General features: G+C 43.8%; 1 protein-coding gene across 9 annotated transcripts in view; it reads right to left on the bottom strand.

The window, feature by feature from the left end:
• Positions 1–24,833, bottom strand: part of magi1b (membrane associated guanylate kinase, WW and PDZ domain containing 1b) — a 155,054-nt gene that overhangs the window by 7,331 nt on the left and 122,890 nt on the right. For 5 of the 9 annotated variants that reach the window (XM_039797029.1, XM_039797032.1, XM_039797035.1 and 2 more), the window contains exons 13-22: positions 17,028–17,059; positions 16,515–16,559; positions 13,719–13,965; positions 9,878–9,969; positions 8,981–9,173; positions 7,069–7,440; positions 4,935–5,138; positions 1,730–1,823; positions 1,377–1,464; positions 481–624 (exon numbers count right to left, since the gene is read on the bottom strand). In XM_039797029.1, coding sequence (XP_039652963.1) covers positions 481–624; positions 1,377–1,464; positions 1,730–1,823; positions 4,935–5,138; positions 7,069–7,440; positions 8,981–9,173; positions 9,878–9,969; positions 13,719–13,965; positions 16,515–16,559; positions 17,028–17,059 — 1,511 coding nt within the window. The remainder of the gene's footprint in view (positions 1–480; positions 625–1,376; positions 1,465–1,729; positions 1,824–4,934; positions 5,139–7,068; positions 7,441–8,980; positions 9,174–9,877; positions 9,970–13,718; positions 13,966–16,514; positions 16,560–17,027; positions 17,060–24,833) is intronic. The other 4 variants (XM_039797034.1, XM_039797038.1, XM_039797033.1 and 1 more) reach the window with 3 other exon arrangements.

The following is a 24,833-nucleotide window of genomic DNA, read 5'->3' as shown; positions in this document are numbered from 1 at the left end:
TTTTTTTTTTTTTTAAATCTGTTCAGAAATCTCTTCAACTTCTTAAATTAAATAGACCATTTCTTGTCCCATTCTCTGTTAAGAGAATTCACTGTTAACATTTGCAGTGGTGACTAGCGAGTACTGCCCTGATCAAGAAATCTACCAGGTATGTTCCTCACACAAAAAGTAATAAGACATCAGTTAAATTAACAATAATTCACCCAAGTGTAAAACATAAAAAAATAAAATCACATAAAAACCAAATAAAAAGCTACATGGCAGGATACCGAAGCTACTATATAATTTGCAATAACCTTTATTTAATAAAGCAAGTCCCATTGAGACTAAGGTTTCATTTTCCTGACTTTTACGCTCTAGTATGGGTTAGGGTTACTGAGACTGTGTCATCTTTCTATGTGTCTAAACGGGGCATTATATTTCGAAAAACAGTTGATGATGTTTTGGTATGTGAATGCTGTTAGTACACTGTGTCCGTACCCTCATCTTTCCGTTGCGGACGGCCGCTCCGTCCTCAGCTAGCCTCAGCACGTACAGATCCATGTTGTATTCTCTGCCTCCCCGCAGGCTGAAGCCAAAGCCTTTGTTGTCTCGCTCCAGGTCTACTGAGTAGAAGTCAGAATCCTGATGGAGACAAAGACCGCAAGTTTATGATTAAGATTTGGTGTGTGTGTCCTTTGAAGTGGGATCCTATTTCAGGAGCATGGGACAAATGCCACCTTCAGGAAAGTCACACCTATTTATAAGGTGTGCCAGACACTGTGGGTCGGTGTGTGTGTGTGTGTGTGTGTGTGTGTGTGTGTGTGTGTGTGTGTGTGTGTGTGTGTGTGTATGCATATGCACTGCTGTAAGGATGCTGAATTATTGATGCTTTGGGCTCTGGGTGGACAAAGAGAGAGGGCAAAGCTAGAGAGCGAGAGAGAGAGACCGGGCACCACAAGGACAGGCAGACAGCCACAGCAGCTCCTGTCTTCACGCCCTCCTAATCTCCTCTGCTAAGGGATCAATGCTATCTGTGCAAGCCATCTCCACACCACCAGATTAATTCAGCAGTGAACACAGTGGGCTGAAGGGTTTACTTTGAAAGCAAACAGGCTTTTCTTAATGCAGGGACTCCTGATAACGCCAGCAGGTGGACGATAAAGGAATAATAAATAAATAAATAAAAAATGCACTTTGCATGTCCTTGGGAAGGTGGGTGGGTGGACTGGTGATGGATGTGTGAAAAGACAAATGCGGACATGGTTAGGAAGTTGACTGGACAGTGGACAGAGCGCAGACTGCTGGGTTGTTTGATGGAGACAGGAAATGGACAGATGCATGAGTGAAGCGACAGGTGAAGGAATGGATGACCTAAATGGAGTGGCCTTCCTTACCTGAGCGGAGACTTGTGTAGGGGGTTGGGGAGGAGGGCCTTGTGGTGCTTTGAATTCAAACGATTCCTGTTTTGGTTTGGTGTTGTTCCTGAGGCAGAAAGATAGCAGTCAGTGTCAAATATATGTATAATAGGCAGTTCATAATAAACATAATCTGCATATTTTTGAAGGTCATGATTTTATTAGGAATCTAAAAGCACAACAACTCAAATGAGTATCATGACACAAAATCCCAAAGGACAGCACTTAAAAGCACTACTGTAAACAACATTTATTTCCAAAGTGGTCCTCGATGGAAACAACAACTCTATTTGTTTTGTACAAACCACTCAATATCCCAGTGTGCCCCTTACCTGGCCTCAGGTGCAGCCTGTTGCTGAGGTGTGTGAGTGGTGGTTATAGTGGCGATCTTCTCCGCATTGGTCAACAAAGACGCGTTAGATGACTCTGAGGAGGGCGAAAGAAGGCGAGTTATTGCTTTTCATGTCAATCATCTGTCACACGGTCTAAGAACCTTTTTCTCACCCATGCAAATATAAAAACCTTCTCGCTACATTGAGTACATTTCTTCTGACATTTGCTTTTTGTGTACAGCTTCTAATTTAATACGTTATCATTTCTATAAAAAAGTAAAGACTGTGTGATGGAATTATATCCATATTCCACATGTGGAACATTTTCATTTTTCCGTGTTTATATTGGTGTCCATACAGAAGTTGACAGCTACAAACATTTAGCTGACCTACAGGGAGCACCAGCAGCTCCAGCAGCCTCCAGGCTTTCTCCACCACTTAGCAAACATCCGGGACACCAGAATAACACGTATAATAACACGCTTTACATTTGTGCTGTCAATCATTTTTGTCGTGCTTCTTGTAAAATTGGGTTTCTTTTCCAAAACGTGCACAGTACATCTCACTGTGGACTGAAACTCCTCCCGTCTGCCTTGAATTGTCAAACAGGAAATGCGCACCCTTGCAGCCTCTCGGGACATAACGTCTCCTGGTTCATCTGTCTTTTATCTTAACACTAGTTCAATCGTTTTGTGTTATCAATGAACCACGCTGAGCTCGACAAAAACACACCATCATTACATTACTCTTGCCACATAAAGAAACCTCTCTTCTCCTTAACAACCTTATCTTTCTCGTTTATGTACAGTAAAGTTATCCTTTATTTGAATACAACTCTCCACTCTCTTCTTAGTCCCCTACTCGCTATTCATCTCACGGTCAGTTCCTCTCTCATCTATTCATCTCCTCCACCTCCACCAGTCCCCTTAGTCCCCGTTGGCTTAACTCTTCTATTGCCCAGCTGCCCACGAGGCACAAAGTCAACCAGGCAAGCTGCAGCGTGGGTGGGGCAAGCGTTATTTCGGACTACGTTTAGGAGAACCTTCTAGTTGTGGGTGTACATGAGTGAGTGATGAATCTTTTCAGCCCAGTCCTCGGCATAAGGTCCGCGCTGCATCCACGAGAATTTCTGGCAGCAACAATTTCACATATTTTTCACTTTCAAACCGTCAAATTTGTCCCCGTAAACCCTATTCGCCCCTCCGTCTGCTCATCTGCATAACCCACTCCTTCCATTCTGCTGCCTCTCTCCATTAATCTCTCTACTCAAACGGTTTTCTGTCTGGAAATTAATCGAATAAGCTCCGTTTCCCCCCCGTCTTTCCGTTTCGCTCGCGACCCACTGCCTCTTTTCTCCTCTCTGGCTTAAAAACATTCACGGCGCAAAGAGCGGTTTCTGTAATTTGTCTCTGGCCCTGGCAATTTGCCCTTTCGCACCGAATGGACCGAGATAGAAAAGAGAGCAGGTAAATTCACAATGAGAAATTCAGGAGAGGGAAAGAAAAGGAGGAGCGGACGGGGAAAGAAAGGGAGAAGTAATAAGAGTGGTGGGAGGGCTGTACTACACAATATACTCCAGCTTTTGCAAAGAAATTAAAAGAAAGGCACATCATATCACCTCAGGCACGTCTGTCTCCCTTTTCGTACACAATAGGAAGCAATGAGGTGTGCTCTAGTCTATACTGCAGAGACATAAGCTTTGATGAAGGCATTAGCGGTTTGTGCGTGTATTACTGTGCACCAGCAGGAACAGTTCCTGTTTTCCTTGTCATTGCAAAAGTATTGAGCATCAGTCGCTAAACTACTCTGGCTGTGCTCCCACACAGGAGAGAGGGGATTTCAATGGAAAGGAGCTGAACCTGATTTCACCTGGGAAGAACCTCTTGCGGTGGTATTTATGCAAGAATGTTTAGACAAGATTGATCCAGAGAAAAATAGGAATGCTCAGTCACTGTGAAAACTGAGGCAGAGAGAACAGTAACTCACAACTTAGAAACACAAGCCACAATCTTTCCCTGTCACTCTCTCTGTCTCCATGTCAGACAGCGTCTGTTTGTTTGACACATGCACATAAACCAGAACTTTCCGATAAAGCATATCCAGTTATTTCTCTCTGACGCCTTCTCTCTTGCTCTCTGTGTCGTCTTGGCAGAGCAATTTTGGCTCACTGTTCTCATCAAGTGTTCTACGGGAATAAAAAAATCTTCATCTATTAAGAAGTGAGCCGGAAAGCAACGAGCGGTGGACAAATAGCTCCAATTTCTACCAGTGTGCAGGTTGACCGGGAGTATCGCCTTCCTCGCACACACACACACACACACACACACACACACACATACACTTAATTAAACAGCATTTGTGAAGCATGCCAGGGGGAACTGTCAGCACAAAGCAGCAAGAGCTCTCAGCTGTACCGCACAACACAATGTGCACAAACTTTTCCTTTAAAACCACTTTAACAAAAAACACACATATACAGAGGAAGTTCTGCAGTTCTCTATGTATCATGGTATTTTAAAAGTGCAAAATACAAAGGCTGGGAAAGTTCCCAAATTATCCCCAAAGAAGCAGTTCTGTCATCAACGCGTTGCTGCGCTTCGGTGGCTGCCATGTTGAATGTAAACAAAAAGCTGCTTGGACGCTTCTCTATCGTCATCGTGTTAAACCCGCCAATAGCGTGCCAGGTGGATAAGCCAGTTTGTGATTGGTTCCTGCAAATTTGTAACGGACGCAGGAGAGATAAACGGACAGGTTTCCAGCCTGAGCTGCAGGGCGAAATCAAATCGCCGGCACATCGGGCTGGGTTTACCCAGTCTAGGGAAAGTGATGAATTGTCCTGCTCCTCAAATATACCCATAATAATACGATCAATAGTTGATGATTGTATTGTCTGACTGCCATTAATGTACAATTGAGCAAAGCCACTTGCAAAAATCTGCACTTCTACTTAAGACAACCTTCATGAACACGCTCTCGCTCAATAGTTTGTCAAAATATGAATTTTTGGCTCAAGGCTACCGACTGAATATGATATTGTCAGAATGTGTGAGTTGACAATATCCCCCACTGTTGTCAGCACCTTTTAGAACACTGAGGTTGCACTCTGGCAACAGTTTTTCACAGGAATAGAGACTGTTACACAAAATCAGAAATTATAATAAACTATTCTGTAGAGTGGAGTCCTTAACTGTCACTCTCTACTCACCGTCTCCAGGAATGATGCGTAGTGTGACGGTGTTCCCGGCCTCCTTGATGAGGTTGACGATGTCAGAGTGGGACTTGTTGGTGATGGAGCACCCGTTCACAGCTAGGATGCGGTCGCCGACTTTCAGCTTCCCGCAGCGGTCTGCTGGGCTCCCTTCGATGATGCGCCCTATTTTGTGGGGCATGGCCACACATGCATTGCCAGCTATAATCACCATTGTCAAGTTGTGATTCAGAGTGTGTGTGTGTGTGTGTGTGTGTGTGTGTGTGTGTGTGTGTGTGTGTGTGTGTGTGTGTTTAAAGTGATGTTGGATTGTGTTTGAAAAGAGAAGGGAAAGGAATGGGAAAGGAGCAGAAAAAGAAGATCAGAAGGTTAAGGGTTAAATCCCCACCAACAGCCAGCAGCCAGCCAAGCCACAGTAACTGAGAGAAACTGATCAGAAAAGTGACAGAACAAAATGCAAGCATTGGTATAGAAAGGGAAATGTGTGCTCTCCAAAGAAATCACTGAAGCTGGTATACTGTAGTTCTCAAGCCTTTTACTGTAAAGTGTTTTTCTTTTTCTCCAATGATTGGAAAAACTAAATCTACCAAAGTGTTCGCCCTCATGCACCCTTTCTGTCTTATCCTCCTGTTACACGTAGAGCTACTCCAGCACCACATTTCTAAAATGGATATCATTATTATATTTGCATGAGAGTCTCTCGGCAGTAGAAAGCTAATAATAAAAAAAACTTTGTTGTGTCATCTGCATCCCAAACACCTGCACCCGCAGAAAGGTGGAGACGACAAACATACATCAGAGCTGACATCGCACCAACTACCCAAAGGACTCTCTCTTTTTCTTCCCCCCTTTCTCTCTGTCTGCAATCTGACATCAGTCACTGCAGAGTATAGGAGCGCACAATCACTCCTTACTTTCCTTTTCATTATTATGCATCTCTCCCTTCAACACAATCACTCCTTACTTTCCTTTTCATTATTATGCATCTCTCCCTTCAACTGCCTTGCTCTCTTTTATTCCACTACAAACTTGTCTAACCCTGACCTCTTCCTGTCTTTTCAACTGAATGTAGCTGTAAAATATTAAGTGGAAAGCAGATGATGGAGGGACAGACAAAAAGAGAGGCGGAGGTTCCCGTGGCATTTCTGAACAAAATAAAGTGCTTCTCCAAATACTAACAGTATGTGTGGACTGGCTTTATGTAGCCAATGGGTTTCTATTAGATTTTGCATGTCGGGTCAAATCAAATAAAGCGTTTCTGCTGGCCCATGCTTTCTACTTTGGCCTGTGAAAAGGAGCTTTGCCACTTTGTGAGCCAACCTGGAAAGCTGAGCATTTCCCGGCCTTTTCAGTCCACCCACACAGACAGAGATAAGAGCACAGAGAAGAGGGGAATGCCATAGTGGTTTAGGCAGTAAGCCATGGCAGTAGGGCAAAGAGTGCACTGCATAGAAAAGAAACTACTAGTTTGTAAAAAAGCAAAGCAGAATCAATTTGACCAGCTTTATATTTCAACAATACAATGATTCCTCTATCAGCTATGTGACGCAAAATAACCTAAAAAATGTAGACAAGGTGATAATGAGTCAGTGCATCATATGTTGTAAAATAAATTAATTGTATCCGCACTGATCATTTGCCCTATTTATCCTGCTTGCAGCACTCATTCTCATTAAGTTGTCATGCTTTTAGTGCCATCCTGCTCGGCCGAAGCCATTTAAGTTGAGCTGAATAATACAAATGCCTTATGTAAGACCCACTTCACTTGTGATCAATTATGAAAGCCTTGTGAAAGTGTGAGTGTAGCAGCAGCTGCAGGCGAAGAAAGGGTTTCAGTGTCTTGGTTTGACAGGCTCAGACGAAAATGAGAAAGAAGAACCAGTTCTTTGAAGAGAGTTGGTATTGATCTGGTTGGACTGTAAATAGCCAGAATCAGTGCTGGTTGTCAGGCTATTTAGTGTTCAGTGGTTTTATGGATGATACAAAGGCAGCCCATAAAGAAGATAAAAGGCCCCGGTGATGAAAAAGTGTGTTTCATGTTTGGCTGAGTAGAACTGATTTCTGTACAATCAACAATTGCGTGTGGAGATATTTAGTTACACTCGTCACAGAAAGGTGTGACAGCGCTTACCGAAAGTGGTGCCAGCTTCAGGCCGCGACACCGAAGAGACAATGACAAAACCGAATCCTTCGTTCTCGCCACGGCGGATCTCTACGTCGTAGGGCTGCAAGGCGGAGGGGGCGTTGGAGATGGCGCTGGGGGGCTGAGAGGAGGTGGTGGCGACTGCCGCAGCGACCACAGCGTTGCCGCTGCCTCCCGCCCCTCCGCCCCCTCCCCCGCTGCCGATGCCGGAGGTGGAGCCGCTGCCAGAGCTCACGGTGTTTAGGGAGTTCTGGCTGCCCTGTGGGGTGCGCTTCCCCATCTCCTCCGTGAAGCTGGGCGCCTGGGTGCTGCTGTGGTGGGAGGACGCCGGCGATGGGGGCACGTCTCCCTCTGCTTTAACTACAGATGGCGGAGGAGGATAAGGTGAGAAAGATGAACATATACAGAGAAGGGTGATAAAGGAAATGGTGTGGAGAACGAGAGAGATTTATGGAAGAAATTAAGAAAAACAAATTGTTGACAGGGAGGTGAGGCAGAAGAGATTAAGGAGATGACACAAGTGAGAGTGTTTGAGAAGAGAATGAAGACAAACAGATTAGCATTAGACCAGACATAGTTATATAATAAGTTCCGGAAGATAATAGAACAGAAAAAGCAGAGTAAGAGACTGCTGCATAATAGGGCAAGATATGACAACACAGCAAAATGTTGCATCATGTGTGCAATCTGAAAAAGATTGTAAATAAACACAGACAGTTTTCTCTCCTAACACAGCTAGTTCATGCTGATATGATAAAAGACAAGCTGGCAAGACACCTTGGGGAGAAGAGCCTCTGCAACAATCTGTCCTCTGATCTGTTCTGAACAAAAGATGAACTAAAGACGTCATATCTGGACATTTCATTCCACATTTCATTTCCTGTGCAGCTGCTCACGGAAGGCGCCTCATATTCTCGACGCTCTGAGGCAGACGGGGAGCAGCAACGCACTAATGTATGTCTGCTGACAGCAGGCCGAAGGTTGACCACCCTCTCCATCATATTTATGGGCCTTTCTTTATCGCCTTCCGAGGAGCAGTGTGGAGCTGAGCAGAGCAGTGAAATGGCAGTGATTGGGGGTGGGGGGGGGGGTGTTTGCTAGCTGTAGCGGGCGAGCGCTTCCAACCAATACACATCCAGACTAATACAGAGGAAGGCGACCACTGCACATAGCAAGCAGGTCCCCGGGTCCCTGATGGAATTGTGATTAAAAAAAAATGGAGCCCTTGGCGATGTGAAGTACACATAGTGCTTTTCATGCCGATATATGACTTTGTTGGCGAAATAATTCGTTAATTAAATTCATAAATTATAAAATACACTGCTGATTTAATATGAAACTGACATGCTCAAATATGTTAACAGCAACTACAAGGAAACCGACACTGTGATTAGGTATCTATCTATATTTATTCAAGGTGGGAATCACCAGAGGCCTCACGATACCATATCATCAAGATAGTTATGTCACGATATTAAATAAATTGCAATATTCTGCGATATATTGCAATTTATTTCCTTTCTTCCAACTTCAAATTTTTCCCAATTTCAAATTATGTCCCCAAAAGGAAACTTTGTCAACATCTGTTATCTAAATAGATACATTTCTCTGTTTGTTCATCTCACTTCAATTTTATTGCTGCAAAATGGGATTGTCAAGAAGACAAACTGACCAACACATATGTAATAAAAGATATATACTTGCCGTCTGTGTCGATCGATACAGAATTGCCACGGAAAATATCGTGATACTATGCTGTATTGATTTTTTCCCCCTACTCTAAATATTTGTATATTGATATCTATATCCATACATACTGTATATTCAGTATGAGTGGATGAACCCCTCAGCAGGTCTCTAACAAGCTAGACTGCTGATCTTTATCCCTCTTCCTTCTTACCGGTGTAGTTGGTTTTGCGTCGCACAGTGAGGTTGACGTGGCCCTGCTTGGCAGCCTGTTGCATCAGTTGCACCACAAGTTGGTGGGACTTGCCCACCACTGCTGTGCCGTCCACGCATATCAGTTCATCCCCGGAACGCAGGCGTCCGTCCTCGTCTGCCGCGCCGTACTTCACTATGTGGCCAATGTAGATCTGAAACACAAACAAAGTAGATAAAGGACACTTGTGTGACTGTGCTCACAAATCTAGATCATGTACAGATAGGCAAAGACTGCCAAAAGGGCAATATATTTTTAGATTGGACACATGGAAGGAGTTCAAACAATGCTTTAACTGAGACACAAAAAAAATTAAGAAAGATATATTATTATGTACGTATATGCATTAAGTCCCAACTTTTACAGCAGGCATTAAGTTGGCATGCAGTTGCAGGTCTGCTACAATTTAAACAGCACTATTGCGTCTTTCCTCTTCTTCCAAGCCTGCTACAGTAGTCACCCCAGCTCCAAAGTAAATCATTATTTCTTTTACTTCAAAAAACGCAGTGCAGGCCAGTGAACAAGAACAAACAACTTTGCCTCTTTAAGAATGACATGGTGTGTGCACGGGATGGGTGGTTTTCTTTTTACATTGGCCAGATCAAAGTGATACTGTGTTGTAGAAATCACTGACAGATAAATAGAAAAACAAATAAAAAAAACAACAAAAAAATCTATAGATGCTGATCAGACTAGTGCTGGGAATGTAGCGTTCATTTCATTATTCAGGTTACTAAATCTTGTCAGTTGTATGATAGTATACTCTTCACACACATATGATGTGAAAATTGAGGACATTGAAAAGCTAACTAGAGAGAATCAGCTGTGAGAGATAGAAAGAGTGTGAGAGAGACTCACCGGCTCTCCTGGCTCGTTGCCTCCTAGGATCCTGAAGCCGAACCCTGTGTCTTTCCTCCACAGAAAAATGTCCTGCTCCTGGAAATCTGGAACTGTGAAATTAACAGAGCACCATTAACATTTCTGCATTAATATCAACAGCCAGCCCAGGGGACTGCCTGTCGGCACCAGTACAAGAGCTCAGCCCTAGTACAACTCCCTCAATATCCCCCTATTCAGTCAAAATACCATGGTTGAGCTTTGTCATAAAGAGGACTGCAGAGAACGGTATGACCATAATGGATGCACCCATTGTTCTAAGGCAATCAAACCCCCTGTGTGCATGTCAACATGCAAAAATTCACCCCCCCCAACTGTTCCAAGCTTTGTCACCAAGATAGCACTTTTGCACAAACAATCTGTCTGGAGGCGTTGGGAAAAGAACAAACATCTGATCATCAAAAGATACAAAAAGATCTATTTTGGGTAAAGAGCATAGGTATAGAGCTTAAATAAACTATCAAAAGCCAGACAGGCTGCCAAAACAATTCAGAGCACCTTCATTCATTGGTCCCATAATTAGAAATGATCAGGCTGAAATTCCACTCTGAAGTCTGAAATAGCATAGTTTTCTTTTTTCCTTTAGCTTTATTTACAACATTTTCAGTGACGTTCCCACGGCCTGGACATTTCTATTCCAATGGACTACACGGTTTCTTTCATGAGGTGATGTGTGACATACAACTCCATTTCTACTCTTCCCTATGTTGGAGAGCACTTCCCACCCAACAGAGGTGGTAATACAGGCTGGAATACGCCATATATTATTAAGTATGGCTAGTTCACAGCCCACTCCCATCCACAAGAGACAGAAATGTGTGTATATTAGTCAAAAGAAAGGTACTGTGCTATAAAAGAGGCAATTGCACTGCAGAGAATGACAGCTCATGGTTCATGTAGCAGCGTAGATGGAGGGAGCCTCAGGGGGGCTACTGGGAGCCAGTAGATAAGACGGCGCGAGCGTGCATGTGTGTGGCCTCACCTTGGTGTACACGTGAGCTTCTTTGCTTTAAGTGTGTATATACTTATTCACATATTCATGTTATGTGCATGCATTCGTATGGTCACAGCTGTGTTGTACGGGCTGACAAACATGCACCCCTGAGTAAACTCCCAGGGAGATTTCCTTTTGCTTCAACATAGGCCACTGCTGCCAAGGCCACTGAAGCCACGAAGAGGCGGCAGGGTGGCAGAAGGCATAAACAGCCTGCGCCCAATCTGTTCCATCAGTCAACAGCTAAAAATCCCTGCCACCCCTTTCCAATCTATTACAATGTAACCGTGGAGGAACTAGGGGAGAAAGAGTTAGAGGGTCGCAATCTGCACCTGTACTCGGCGGGGTCACACCCTGCTCCTGTCGATTAATAGATCCATAAGTGATCCCCGCAGTGAGGCAACTGGGCGTGAATTAGGGGTGGAACGGTACATGTATTCGTATTGAACCGAAACGGTACGGGCGTCACAAATTCACACGGAGAATACACGGTATAAAAATAAATCTTGTGTGCAAATGAACTAATGTAATGCGGAAATACTGTTAGATACGCGGGTTCTTTAGGGACACCTAATCTGTAGCCCCGCCTTAGCTCTGAAGCTCTGATTGGCGCTGCCTATGTAGCCGAGCTCCGTCTGTATGTAGTTTGAGTCAGAGATAGCGCGAGTGGTGGCGACCCACAAGAGTTAGGACCCGCCGGCCTCTTTAAGATCGCAAGTCTGGGAAAACTTTGGTTTCCCAGTCAGTTACAGTAGTACAGGCGAGAGAGTGGTGGATAAGACTGCTGTTGTAGATTAGTGTTACGTTTCCAGCGCCGCAGCTCCTAAGTTTTATAGCTGATTGTCTTATAATGTTTACAAGTTACAGATGGATTCTGGAGATGATGTGGGGTACTTATTGTTTACTGTTTACATCTTACTTTACACACTTCAGGCTGTTGCAGCTAGCTCAGGGGAGAGACTGTATGACACTAGGTGGTACAGCCTGAGACATGCACAATAAAAAAAATTGCCTTCTGCATTTTTTTTTTTTAACCGAACCGTGACTTCTGTGTACCATTCCACCCCTAGCGTGAATCGATCAATATTTTACAAAGATGGACAGACCTGTGGAGACCTATGAGCGAGGACTGCAAATAACAAGCATGCATGGTTCAAACAGGGAAAGAATTAAACTGGGAACATGTTAAAACCAGGCAATAATCAAAATGAAGGCCAATAAAGCAAGGGCGATCCTCTCTGGCCCCTATTTTTTAGAGCAGGTAAATGCTGTGTGAGTTTTTGGGGTGGATTTATTTCTGCAAATGGAAATCATTCACCACATGGTGTGTTTAAAGACCTTGATCTCAGCAGAACTTTTCATTACAGCGAATGACGCGTAGAGAAATGCCTTTGCCGCAGCTGAGTCTTGAGCCCTATGGGGTGTAATGTGGCGTGATTTACACCTGCTGACACAGGTCAGCTGTCCTCCCTGTCATTCTCTCTGTGCTCCTCTCTACTTTTCTATACGTCAGAATCCCTTGATCTCCCAAAGCTCGACCTTTCTCTTGTCCCAACATTTCTCTTTCATGTCCCATTTCTGTCCCTTCCCTCTTCGTTATCCTTTGTGCTCTCCTTGCAGTCCTCCCATTTGCACTGAACAAACTGGCTTAGGCAATTTAGAAAACCCATGTTAAGGCTCCTTCACCTTACCACAGGTATGTAGACGCATCCCCCCCTTAGTCTTGGTTTCTTTTACTCTCCATCACTATTCTTTGTTTCCTTTTTAAATCAAACTATTGTCCACTCAGCCCTTCTCGACAACTTGCCAACAGGCATCTGCCCTCCTAACCCACGCTCAGCCCTTCTCTTCACATTCTCCATAGGCATCTAAATAATGAAAATCCTTGATAAGTGGTGCCTGGGAAAGCGATTAGATGTTCTCAGCCATTACAGACTCTGTTTTCGCTTTTCCTCTCTTGTTTTTTTTTTACACTTGACAGTGGACCTAAGGGTTATTTTTTTTAATTGGAGCTATCCCTTTGCTTTGGCAAGGCTAGAAAAAAAAGGAGGGGGGTATGCAATCCACTGACATCCACTCCACTATTGCTGCTAATTATACGCCTGTGTGTCTTACGGGAAGTCTAGTGTAAAAGGGTGTCAATGGTGGCAGTGTCGACAATTGGACCACAGCAGAACCTACAGTAGCTTTTAAACATCTGGACAAAGAACATGTGGGAGACCACTGCTTCTAATGCTGGTTGGAAATCAATACTTATATTAAATAAATAAATGTATTCATTCATCGTTAAATGAGAGGATTGATCTCATGTCTGTATGCTAAATATTACGATAGAACCAGCAGGCGAGCTAGCTTAGCACAAAGACAAGGGGTTAACGGCTAGCCTAGCTCTGTCTAAAAGAAAACTAACCTGCCTACCAGCTTTAAAGCAACATTTTAGCTAATCGCCTGCTGACTCTAGCTTTTTTTATTGAGTGCACATATGTCTTCATTCGATCGTCTCAAGACAGCAAATAAGCCTACACCCCAAAATGCTGAACTACTCTTTCAATTTCACATTTAAAAAAATACATTTAGTTGACATTTATGTATATTCTACAATGTTATTTCCATCCTTAGTTAAACGTAAATATAGCTGAATATACCGTATGTGAATATAAACCAGTTACTTACATGCACAAGACTTATCTCTTAACCCAAATCTTGCTCCAAAACGTGCAGTACCATTTAAACACACCAAGGGTCTCCACTGAGCCAACAGCCCCATGCAGCCCTCATCCAACCGCCACCAAAAATGTATATACTTACGCCTACTTTCATACATGCTCCTGGACTGGGCCCAGATCTTAAAGGGGTCCGGTTTTCTTTGGATGGTCCCGTCTGCTGGGGAGTCCTGGGGCGGCAGGCCTGGCAGGGGCTGAGAGGGGGGCGGGGGAGCGATGCTCTCGCTAAGAGGGGGTGCCAGGGACGTGTGCACGGGAGAGTCTGTGTGGGTGCTCCGGTGGCTGGAAACGCTATGCTGGGAGCTGTTCTGACTGTCCTTTCTCGACAATTGCTGTTGGAGAAGCAGATCAATATCATTTGACAATTGAAAGGCAGCTGTGTCAGTACACTTGTGAACATGGATGCTGAACTGGGCGGGGACAGACTTGTCGGTACAGGGGAGAAAAAAAGATTATCGCATGCTCAGCGGTGGAAAGACAAGGGGTTGTGGTTTGTTAAAGGGGAATCAATGGGATGAAGATTAGAATACAAAGGCATTTTGGATCAGAGATAAAAAAATAAATAAAAAAAAGATTAAAGATTGCTGCTCCTTGGGGTAAAAGGAAGCATGACCTGAGAGTGAATATTGTCAACAATTCTTGTATTGTTACTGTATTCAACAAAGAGAAAATAAACCTGTTTTATTCAGATAATTATTTTAGCATACAAAAGGGAGAAAAAAAAAACCCTCAATGGTTTCTCATGATTAAGTCATTCAGCTGTGGGAGAAACAACTGTAGCTCAATTTACAAGGGGTACATTGCCTATTCCTTTTGTTAAACAGAGTGGAATGTATTAAAAAGGAACTGCATCCCCTGCTGCATATGGAAATATATTCACAGTGAATAAAGCACTTGTGAGGTTTGAAACAAAGGGGGGGGGGCGGATTTTACTGGTGAAGCCAGAAATATAAAACTCTCCATAAATTGCCACTAGCCCCTCAATAACATGGGCACTTAAGCACCTGCTGGAGTATTCGAAGGGAGCGGTGCTTAAGCATGCTAGAGCACACACAATCCTGAGCTCAAGTACAAGTACGCTGCAAGTACAAGTAAAAATCCTTTCCATGACCCTTGTCACAGTACCTTTATTTACAGTCCCATCTTCAACATTGGGAAAGGGTTACTGACAAAGCATGAAAAAGAAAGGAAGCTATTTTCAGACAATAAGATTAAATGACAGCAGTTCAGTCTCTTCACATCATGTGACCTGCCGGCACTTCGGATGCGGTTGACAAAAATACACCAGGAAGGGGCGGAGGCAAGCGGCTCATCTGTTCTCAAATATCAAAGTGTTTGGCCTTCAAAGTGCAGCCATGTCTTCAATAAATCCAGACTCATTACTCCCTGAATCAGCTCCACACACCTCTGCAATTCATGTTTATATTCATCACCCTTGTTAGACATAAAAGAAGCTTGACACTTTAGCAGATATTAAGTCAGAGCCGTGGATCCAGGTGGAATGCTTACTCCACCAGCGTTATGAGTAGAACCTCACTGCGTTGTGTGGAGAAGTAAAAATAAATGGATTCATATAATTAGTCACAAATGCAGGCCTTGTTTGGTGCTAAAGTCACCCCTTAGGACTGAAATGATGCAAAATGATGGTCATTTTCATTCCATCGAACGAAATGGTACCTCCATTAGCCAATGCGGCAGCATTTTCTTGGGTTTCTCTCAGTTTCTCTCTCAGTTTGATGTATACAAAGTCCAAATCCCATTTCCCTATCAAATGAAAACAAATCTCTTGTTCTTGATGGATCTATTAGATTTGACCTTCTGCAGTCATTGTGTTCTTCCTCTGTCCTCTGGGACTGGTCTAATACATTGGTTTCTGCTGCTCCAATAACTGAGAAAGAAGATGGGAAGGAGGGAGGTGGGGCTTGGGCAATGAAAACAAATCCTTGCTGCTTCCTCAGACTCAGCTCAGTCCTGCTTTTCCACCAGCAGGCCATCCTTAGGTTCAGTGCATTAGTGCTTTAGTGTGTTTTGTTGCACCCAACCAGCCTAATACAACCAAACATTATGTTAAAACATCACGCATAAACACTAGGGGTGTCGCGATTCTCCAAATCTTCGATTCAATTTGACTTTTGATATTAAGGTCACGATTCGATTCTCGAATTAAACGTGTTCTTTTCAGGAGTGACGACAATGGCCCAATATGAGCCACTAGATGGCAGAAGGGTACTTTACAAGAACAGTTTTTCAAAATGAACAAAGTGCAATTGAAAGAACCACTAGTTTAACGAGATGCACTGGAACGCACCATGGAGTCCCCTCAGAGCCTACATGCTACCTTCGTTGTTTGTTTACATAATTCACTCACGGGGAAGGCAAAATATTGCCTCACCTGTGACTTCAGTGAAGCAGGAGCATTTTTCAGTTCTGTTGTTTCTCTGTTGTTATTGCCAACTCCGGCAGTGGCCATAGTGTCTGGAAAAGAGCAGCTGCAGGCTACTGGTAAGCATACCCTGTGTCTTTAGCTGCATGTTAGCAGCCAGAAAGCTCCGCTGTGTCTGTTTGTTTGTTTTTCTTCAGATGTGCACAAGTAAGCGGGGGTGAAGAGGGAAAAAAAGACTTGGGAAATTGTCGATCTTGCTTCTAAATTTTGAGAGTCGAAATTGAAAGCTCATTTGAATCCATTTTTCAATTTTAAATCGAAATTGTGACACCCCTAATAAACACTATAATCATCCTCAACGTATCACCTCTATTATCTGCTATAATAATGCTATACCATCACCATTATTATCTAACAAATGGCATACCCAGCACCAATAAGCCTACCACTATACCTCATTCCCCGAAACTTTCACCCCAGCTAAACAACATCACATACCATCCTAGTGTAATCTCTGTATGGAGGAGACTGCTCAAAACCATCCTGCAAAACAAAATTGACAAACGCATGTTTAGTCAGACACAGTCAATAGGGTCCCTTCATTAATGCAGCAGATATCACTGGATCAGGGACTCTCAGCTGTGATCCTACATTCAACTCTCACACTGCAAGCTTAGCGCCCTGCGCGATGCGATCATCAGCGTGTTAGCAACCCAGCTCACGCTGTGCATCAAAGCCCCTCGTCCAAGCCCCCTCCAGAGAGGTGGGGGGGCTGATGTTTAGCTCCAGGGATCCACCCCCGCAAAGCACAGCATCCAATGTTGACCAAACAGACCCACAACACCAGCACAAGTTACACCTTACGGAGCAGAGTTAAAGATGAGGTAGAGAGGAGAGGAGGTGAAATGAAGCCAAATATCCTTATGACAGATACAGCATGTAGATAGAGGACAGAAGAGGGATGGATGGATGGGAGAGGACAAAAATATAGAAAAAAGAACAACTACTTACCAGTTTTGGGCTCTTTTTTGCAGGTGCCACACCTGTGAAGCCAAACAGAAATGGGAAAAAGAAAAAAAGGAGGTTACCAATGTAGTTTTACTATATCGTCCATGTTCAGAAAAAAGGAGAATGCAAAAAAAATAAAAAAGAAGAAGAAAGGAACAACAAAAGGTAACGCAGACTCCAAAACAATGTCACAACAGTGCTCATCTAGCCCTCGTCTCCTTCTCCCTCCTTTCCTCTCTTTCCCTGCTTGGCTCCTTTGCTCGCCCATCCGCGGCTGGCGTTTGGGGGAGGAAGGGAGGGGAGGGGGGGGGGGGGGGGGCAGGCAGCGCGATCTATCTGCATCACTGCCGCGGCCAGCGCTCGGCTTGACTGGTGCAGCGGAAGAGTGGGGCCAGCCCCAAGGGCTAACCCAGCGCTCGCAAGAGCCTGGCTACCCGACGGTGGAGAATGCATGTGAGTGAGTGAGTGTGTGTTTGAGGGAGGAAAGTGAGAGTTAAGAGAAAAGGACAGAATCCTGGAGAGCAACTAAGCCAGAGAATAAAGAGAGAGGAGTAGAGAGGAAAAGAGCGAGCTGTGCTCTGGAGTTCCTGGCCGTAGCATTACCCATGGAGAAGGAGTCCAAGATACTGAACATTAAATTATAGGCAACCGTCAGTTCCCCTCTTACTGAGACCATCTTCCTGAGTCCGCTGAGCGCCGCGCTCCGCTGTCGAAGGCTCCAGCATCTATAGGCAGTTGTAGCGTCCTCCCGTCTCTCCCTTTCCTGCTGTCTTTTCCTTTTTTCCCCTCTCTCTCTCTCTCTCTCTCTCTCTCTCTCTCTCTCTCTCACACCTCACTGCACACTGTCCTCCCTCCCTTTTCTTCCCTCAGCATCACCACACACCCTCCCTCCCTCTTTCTCTCTTCCCTCCATCTCAGCCTCTCTCCCACCCCCACATGCTGGTAAACATCCACGCAGCTGCATAAACACAACACAACACAACACAACACAAGGGCATCAGGCGGCTTCGTGCGGCGCTACCCAACACAAATCGAAGTGTGCTTAAGGTATGACAGACGGGTTTCTGCTTGAGTGAGCAGTGACCAGAAATATCATTATCGCAGAGAAGCACATAAAGAAAGACTGACGGATGACTAAAATGCTAACACAGCCTGGATCTAGCTGAGGAAAATTGCTCCTTATGCACATCACTGCCCTCTCCCCCTCCCTCAATCCCTCCCTCCCTCCCTCCCTCAACTCTGCACGAAATAAACAGTTGTGTGAAGTTATGGAAATGAGTACGGGAGAAGGAATGCATGAAACAAAGAGAAAATGCAATACTCGCGTTGTGTATTTACCTCTATAATATTCAAAATGCAACAACGAGTGGAGTACGAACCACACACACACTTCTGACATACAACAGGGGTGTGTAACACAAGTAAAGCATGAGTGAGACCAGGCGATGTCTGATCTAAGAAAATGGGCCAGTTTTGTGTGTCAATCCTTTAGGGAAACAGAGAGGATAAGAGAGACACACACGCACGCACGCACGCACGCACGCACGCACACACACGCACACACACACGTCTTCTTTATCTCTCAGACATCTGGGTTTATTCACAACCGACAGCTCCAACTGTGTTGCGTCTGCAGCTTTTTTCTTCTCTCCATCCTCTCCCTCCCCCATCATCCTTCCCATCATCCTTCCCCTGTCTCCTGTTCACCCCCTTTTTTCAATCAATAGGAATCATTCATTCAGGAACACATAGCAATCCCCTAAATCAGACACGGACGCAGATGCACACTGTCAATCCCGAGGTATTTTCTCTGGCCTAAGCATGCTGTCAGTCAAAGTGTCAGGCGGTCGTTTGATTATCCTTCATCTATCAACTACAACTGATCTGCTGCTGCTGTCCGTCAATGTCTCTCAGCACGCTTGCTCTCCAAGCATTTCGATCAGACTCACTGATAAACAGAACAGACACGCCCGTGAAAGCAAGAAACCGACTCAGACACAGGTCAATTCTGGTCTTGGCAATGCACTGTACTTTTAGAAATTTTACCTTGGAATCTATATATGCTTTACTGTAAAAGCAATATTACTAATTGAGATATTAATTTAAAGATATAGAGTTCAACTAAACTATAAGGCATTGATATCTGTTGACAAATGAAGCAAAACTGTGTGCAGGTCAACATTACACTGGTAGGCAGAAGCAGTGGGTGCAGTGTGTGAAGTACCAGGGTGTGTTTGAAGCTCCCAGATCAAAAAGTATTGTGGGTGTTTGGGCCAATCTCCAGTACTAATTACATACAAGAGGGAGGAAACAGCGGTTTTGGACAGGTGGAAGATCTCGGCTGGCCTGAGTGAGAGAGCACCAACTAAATCCTAAGTGCCACCAGCTCTCAAATAATGTACCAGGAGCGCTGTAGCCCCCCAGCTCATTTTATTATGCTTACTAAATCTTAAAATTTGTGGCAGAAAATGCATTCTCAACCATGAATAATAAAGGACTGCTCAACCTACGGGGCACTAAATTTGTATAATATGTGGTTTTTATGATTGATATATCAACTGATTATTGTAAATTCCAACTAAGCCAAAATAATAAAGTATTCAGTATATATGAGGATTGCAGTAAAACATTGTATTGAGCTTGACAGAATAACAGTGTTCTTGTTTTACTGCCTGAGGGAAAAACTCCATGATTTTCAGTGAACACAACTTGTTTTTCTCTGTGTGACAGCCCCACAGCTGGTTAAGTCCCAACAGTTTGGGTGCATGAAGACGGTGTGTAGTGGACTCTTTTGCCAACACTGGAAATAAGGTGTGGCGGAACACAGAACACAGCATTTACAATGTGTGAACTGGAAAGATGAATACTCCCTAAATACGCTCTGTTTTGGAATAATTGCATTTGGCTGAACTGGTTTCAGGTTGACAAGAGGTACTGTACCTTTTTTCCCTTCAACAGATAGATATTGTTGCATAAAATCTGGCAGCACACCAATTACTAAACGAAAGCCATTATTAAGCAGATTACGTTGTCTGTCCACAGTGCGTGTCTTTGTATGTGTGTGTTGGTAGATCTCGGCTAGGAGTGATGGCTTCCAACAGGCAGGTCCATCTGTCCCCGTGGAGACAGTGCCTGGTGACCGTGGGGAACCGACAGACGGTCTCCAAGGAGTAAAAGGCACACTTCAGCAGCCAGGATGTGACAGCCCTGCAGAGTACAGCTTTATTTAGCTTCTTCTGTGTGTGTAAACAGTGAAATTGAATGTGACAGAGGAGCATAGCAATGTGGCTAAATAGATACCAAAGATGACCAGGGACAGCATGCATGCTAAAAGTAAAAAAAGAAGAAAAAAAAAAAAAGAAGGGGTGGAACATAGTTTTTTTTCTTACATGGAAGGCCATTGTGCTTTATTACATATATGAAAAAAACATAATTATATGTATTTTTCCCTTTATTAAGTCAACCCTGGCTTTTAAAAAGCAGAGGTTAAATCTCCTCCTCCCACAATGCACACACCCATCCAGAGGAGACCCCAGCGCAGATTATCTGTAGAGCATTGTCATAGAAATAAAGGATGGTGCAATGGTGGAGATTTACAACTCGCCCAACAGCTATGGAGGTGTGAAGACACTAGAGATCGGTGAGGGGTGAGGCTCACCTTGTCCCTGTGCAACAAGCAGTGATTCACAGGCACACGCCTCTGGCAAGCCCAAAATGAGTGGAGGTGAATCGTGGGCACCTGGCGGGCAGGCCGCTGCCCCATCATTGCTTTTGAGGAATGCAAGTGCCATTGGAACGTGCAGTCAGCAGAATTTTTAATGCGAAGTGGGCAGAAATACGACGCTTCCTGCACATATAGTTAATTGATTTCCTACTTTGGTCTGTGCAGGGACCCATCATCAACGTTTATCTCTTTCTAATGGCTGTGTACAAGACTGTCCACATTATACGGGCCTCGTGAATGTGCATGCCGGTAACTGAGAGTTTGTTTATGTGGGTTATGTAAGTTCACGTAATTGTGGGCCCATCAGTGTGTGTCCTCAAAGAACACTGGTCCGTGGAGTGCTTTTTGACAGGAGGTATTTACAAGCTGTCTGCTCACTAGCCCAACATTATGCCAATAGGAGCTATCTAGTGTGACGATGCTCCACTTGATGTTTTACCCTCTTTAAGCTGCACGTCAATGACAAAACAAAGGAAAACAGACATTTCAACCCACTGTCTGTCTTCAAGGTTACAAAACATCTCTCTCAAACTGCACTTTAAGGCAATGAGAGGAAAGGCAAACAAACGTAAACAAGAGGAAATACACCCCCTTGTGCTTGAACGCTACGGCTGCTTTTTAAATAAATGCTCTTAAGATGTTTCCAAGTAGTCATGCAGATAATCTCAGGCCTTCAACATTTGTTTGGGTATTGCGATTCCTATTTATTCAAAGGAGATAGTGAAAGTAACTGTGCAGTGGAGGGGTTCATCAAATAAACTGACATTTGCAAAATAGTTTAACACTTCTTGCCTGTGTTTGTCCCTCAACCTGCCATTTGTCTGTCCGCTGGGTACGTGGGAGGAGAGAAAAGGTCCATCTCTCATTCTGAGAGGAGTGCAAGGCCTGATTGCCCAGCAGGGACTAATGTGCCACCGTTGATTGATGAGTCATGACGTGCGGAGAGAGAAAGTGGAAAAGAGAGAGAGAGCAAAGCATCATGGGGGTTACTGTGCCACTCTTTTGTTTTCTCTCTAATCCTCTGACATCCTTCCATCCACCATTCTCTTCCTCTTCCTTCACCAACTACAGCTGTCTTTCCTTCCATTTCCTGTAGATGGCTACAAGCAGTTGCTGCAACCAAGCCCAATTTACCTTTGCATTTATTACAGCACCTGCCAGGCCTTACAAACAGGTAAAACAAAATAAATAAAAAGAACGTAGAAAGACACTGCATCCATGTTGAGACAAATTGGGCTTCATTTTTCTTCAGCTGACTAATGACATGAGCTGCTGGGCTATTGGAGGCTGTGTCTCAGAAATCTGACACCCAAACAGGTTTTCGTTGACAAAAAGGCTGTACAGCAGGTGTATGCGTCCCTATGGACCCTGTTACACTTACACCTTTTAAAAGGGAACAGGGGAGAGGAAATAAGCGTCTGTCCAATGGCAAGACACCAGGGGCCAAAAATGAATTATGTCAGTGCATCAGTGAGGGCAGGAGAAGACAGGCATGGGGAAATGAGCACATTAGAGCAGTGTAATTAGACAAATGAAAGAACAATGTACCACGAAACACAGAGTTGATTCAAGTAATAAATCATGTGGGTGTGCTTATAGGCAGTACTGTATATCTCAGTACAAAAATGTCTTGTGTGCATAAACTATGAAACACTGTCAAAGTCTCATTACCTGACATTCTGACCTGTGGGTGGTTCTTCCTCTGTATGTATTAACTGGACCAAAAAGGGTCAAAAAAATTAATCATAGCTATCGTAGCTTGCTCATACAAAGAATATGAAAGACCCTAAAAAACCCTCAAATGAGATTCACATTGCCAGGTTTTCACAATGAGATCCATGAATCGCAGGTTCTTTACCTCAACGTTCAGCACACTCTGGCTTGGGTGGCATAGAAACACATGCTCCCATTTTCACACCTGCTGACTTGGGGACATGCTCATACATAGTGAGAATGACAGAGTGAAAAGGGAGAGGGTGCATGTTTGTGTGTGGGACGCAGGGATTGGCTCCCATCTTCATGTGGGCGAGAGGAGTGAATCTAAATACTGACAGTGGGGGAATGGAAACAGAAAAGGGGGATGGAGGGTTGGAGGAGGGGTGGACCTGCACCAATTAAGACCAGGCTCGTTCTGCCTGGAATCCATAATTGGATGCATGACTGTTTGTGTTTTAGACTGACATCAAGTGTGTGTGGATGCGTGTGTGTGTGTGTCTGTGCATGCACCAGTGGAAGAAGAGATTCTTGATAGATGGAAGGAGAGTGGGAGTAAAGAGAGCACAGGAGAGAAAAAGATCTATGTGTATGATAAGCAAAGCTGACATCAGGACCCTAATTAGAGGCCAGTGTGCCTTGCTGCTACTGGTGGAGCGAGCCGGAGTGAGAAAGCACCGAGGAGAGTAAGAGCAGGAGAGTAATTAAGGCACAGTATCTCGAACTTTATGTTCTCATGAGTGCGACTGTGTGTGTATATGTCAGACATGGAAAATCTGAAGGAAAATGTGTAGGAATTCAGTATGAGGACGAAATAGAAACTGATACGCACATAGTGTATGTCCATAAATTTGTGATGGAGCAAAGGCATCTGATCTTTTTCCTTAACTAATTCATTCACTAAATTAATTCTTATTTTATTTATTTGTAATGCCACATATGGTCTATCTAAAGTAATTGTATTTGCATATAGAGTACTTACTCTCTGGTCCCAGCTTCTCCAATGTGATAAATGTGATCATTTGCTGCTTTATGTTTGTTTTATATGAAAACAAAACATTTGAAGATGTCTTCCTTGACTCTGGCATTTTTCACTTTCTCTACATTTTACAGACAATAATTCGATTTATAGAAGCAAAACAAAAATATGAATCAATAATAGAAAGAATCATTAGTTGCAGCCCTAGATCAAATACAATTGTGGTTGTTCATATTGACAACAATTAATTGAATGAATGAACAATGAATTAATTCTCAAATATGCACACAATTCACATCTATGTCCAGATGCGGCTAGATGGGGCTGGGTTTTATTCAGAAATATTCAATACTAGTACAAGAGCCTTACCTAAATAACATACAAATTAAAATAGCAAAAATATGTATATCTAAGATGTCTGATTAAAAAATAAAAACAGAGTATGAATGTGATGCCACGTTTTACGACTTGACAGCTTTTAATACATAGAGTGCTGTGGACACATTCTTGCTATGGAGGTTTGATTCCGAGCCCTAGTGCGGGACAAATAAAAAAAGAAGTCTACACTGCACTAGTCCAATTTGTAATTTGGCTCACTAATTACTGCCTGTGTTGTGATGTTGGAGTCATTAGGCTCTTCATCAGAAAGGATCTTTGTAAAACATACAGAAGCCAGCACTTGGTACTTAAATGTGCAGATGGGAGAAGTGCAGTGAGCAGACTTCTGTTCTATTATTAATCTGCATGGAGCACCAGAGGGCAGGTCCTGCTGTAAGACACTACGTATTAAATTGGCTTTCACATTTGTTTCCTGTGTTTGTGCGTTTCTCTGCTGACCGGCATACTTTGTACTAAATTGCCTTCTGTTTTATTGACAGCCCATTATGCCCTTGCCCATGATGAGGCTGGATCACTTTGTGAGCTTGTCTACACTAGCACGATGAAGAAATGCTACTCATTAGCAAAAGCCAGTGAAGGTGAGTGGAACGGTTTGGTCTGTGTGTGACTGGCGTGTGAATGTGTGTCAAGAAGCGAGACTAACAGAGAGTGAAGAACATGGAGAAAGAGACAGAGATACAAATTAAGTCACACATGTAGAGAGAAAGACTACAATGACGACTTGGCCGCCATTCATCTGACCAATTTCCGTCAACAGTTCTGAGCACTTAACCCTACAGAGGAGATAAACTGCACGTGTGCACACAAAAAACCTTTTAGTTACTTGAATTAATAAGCCCCAAAGCAAGCTATGGACAGTCTGACAGAGAAAATAGTCCAATTACTTGTATCACACAGTGCGTTTAGAGCTCTGGAGGTCTGCAAGTCTGAGGGGGATTGGAGGGAAAATACCAAAATTCAATCATTTCAGTTTTATCCTCCATTCACAGTTGCT

The sequence above is a fragment of the Perca fluviatilis genome, chromosome 4 (genome assembly GCF_010015445.1).
Source record: "Perca fluviatilis chromosome 4, GENO_Pfluv_1.0, whole genome shotgun sequence".
Lineage (NCBI taxonomy): Eukaryota > Metazoa > Chordata > Actinopteri > Perciformes > Percidae > Perca > Perca fluviatilis.
The sequence above is the reverse complement of the archived record's forward strand: the minus strand, read 5'-3'. Positions and strand labels throughout refer to the sequence as shown.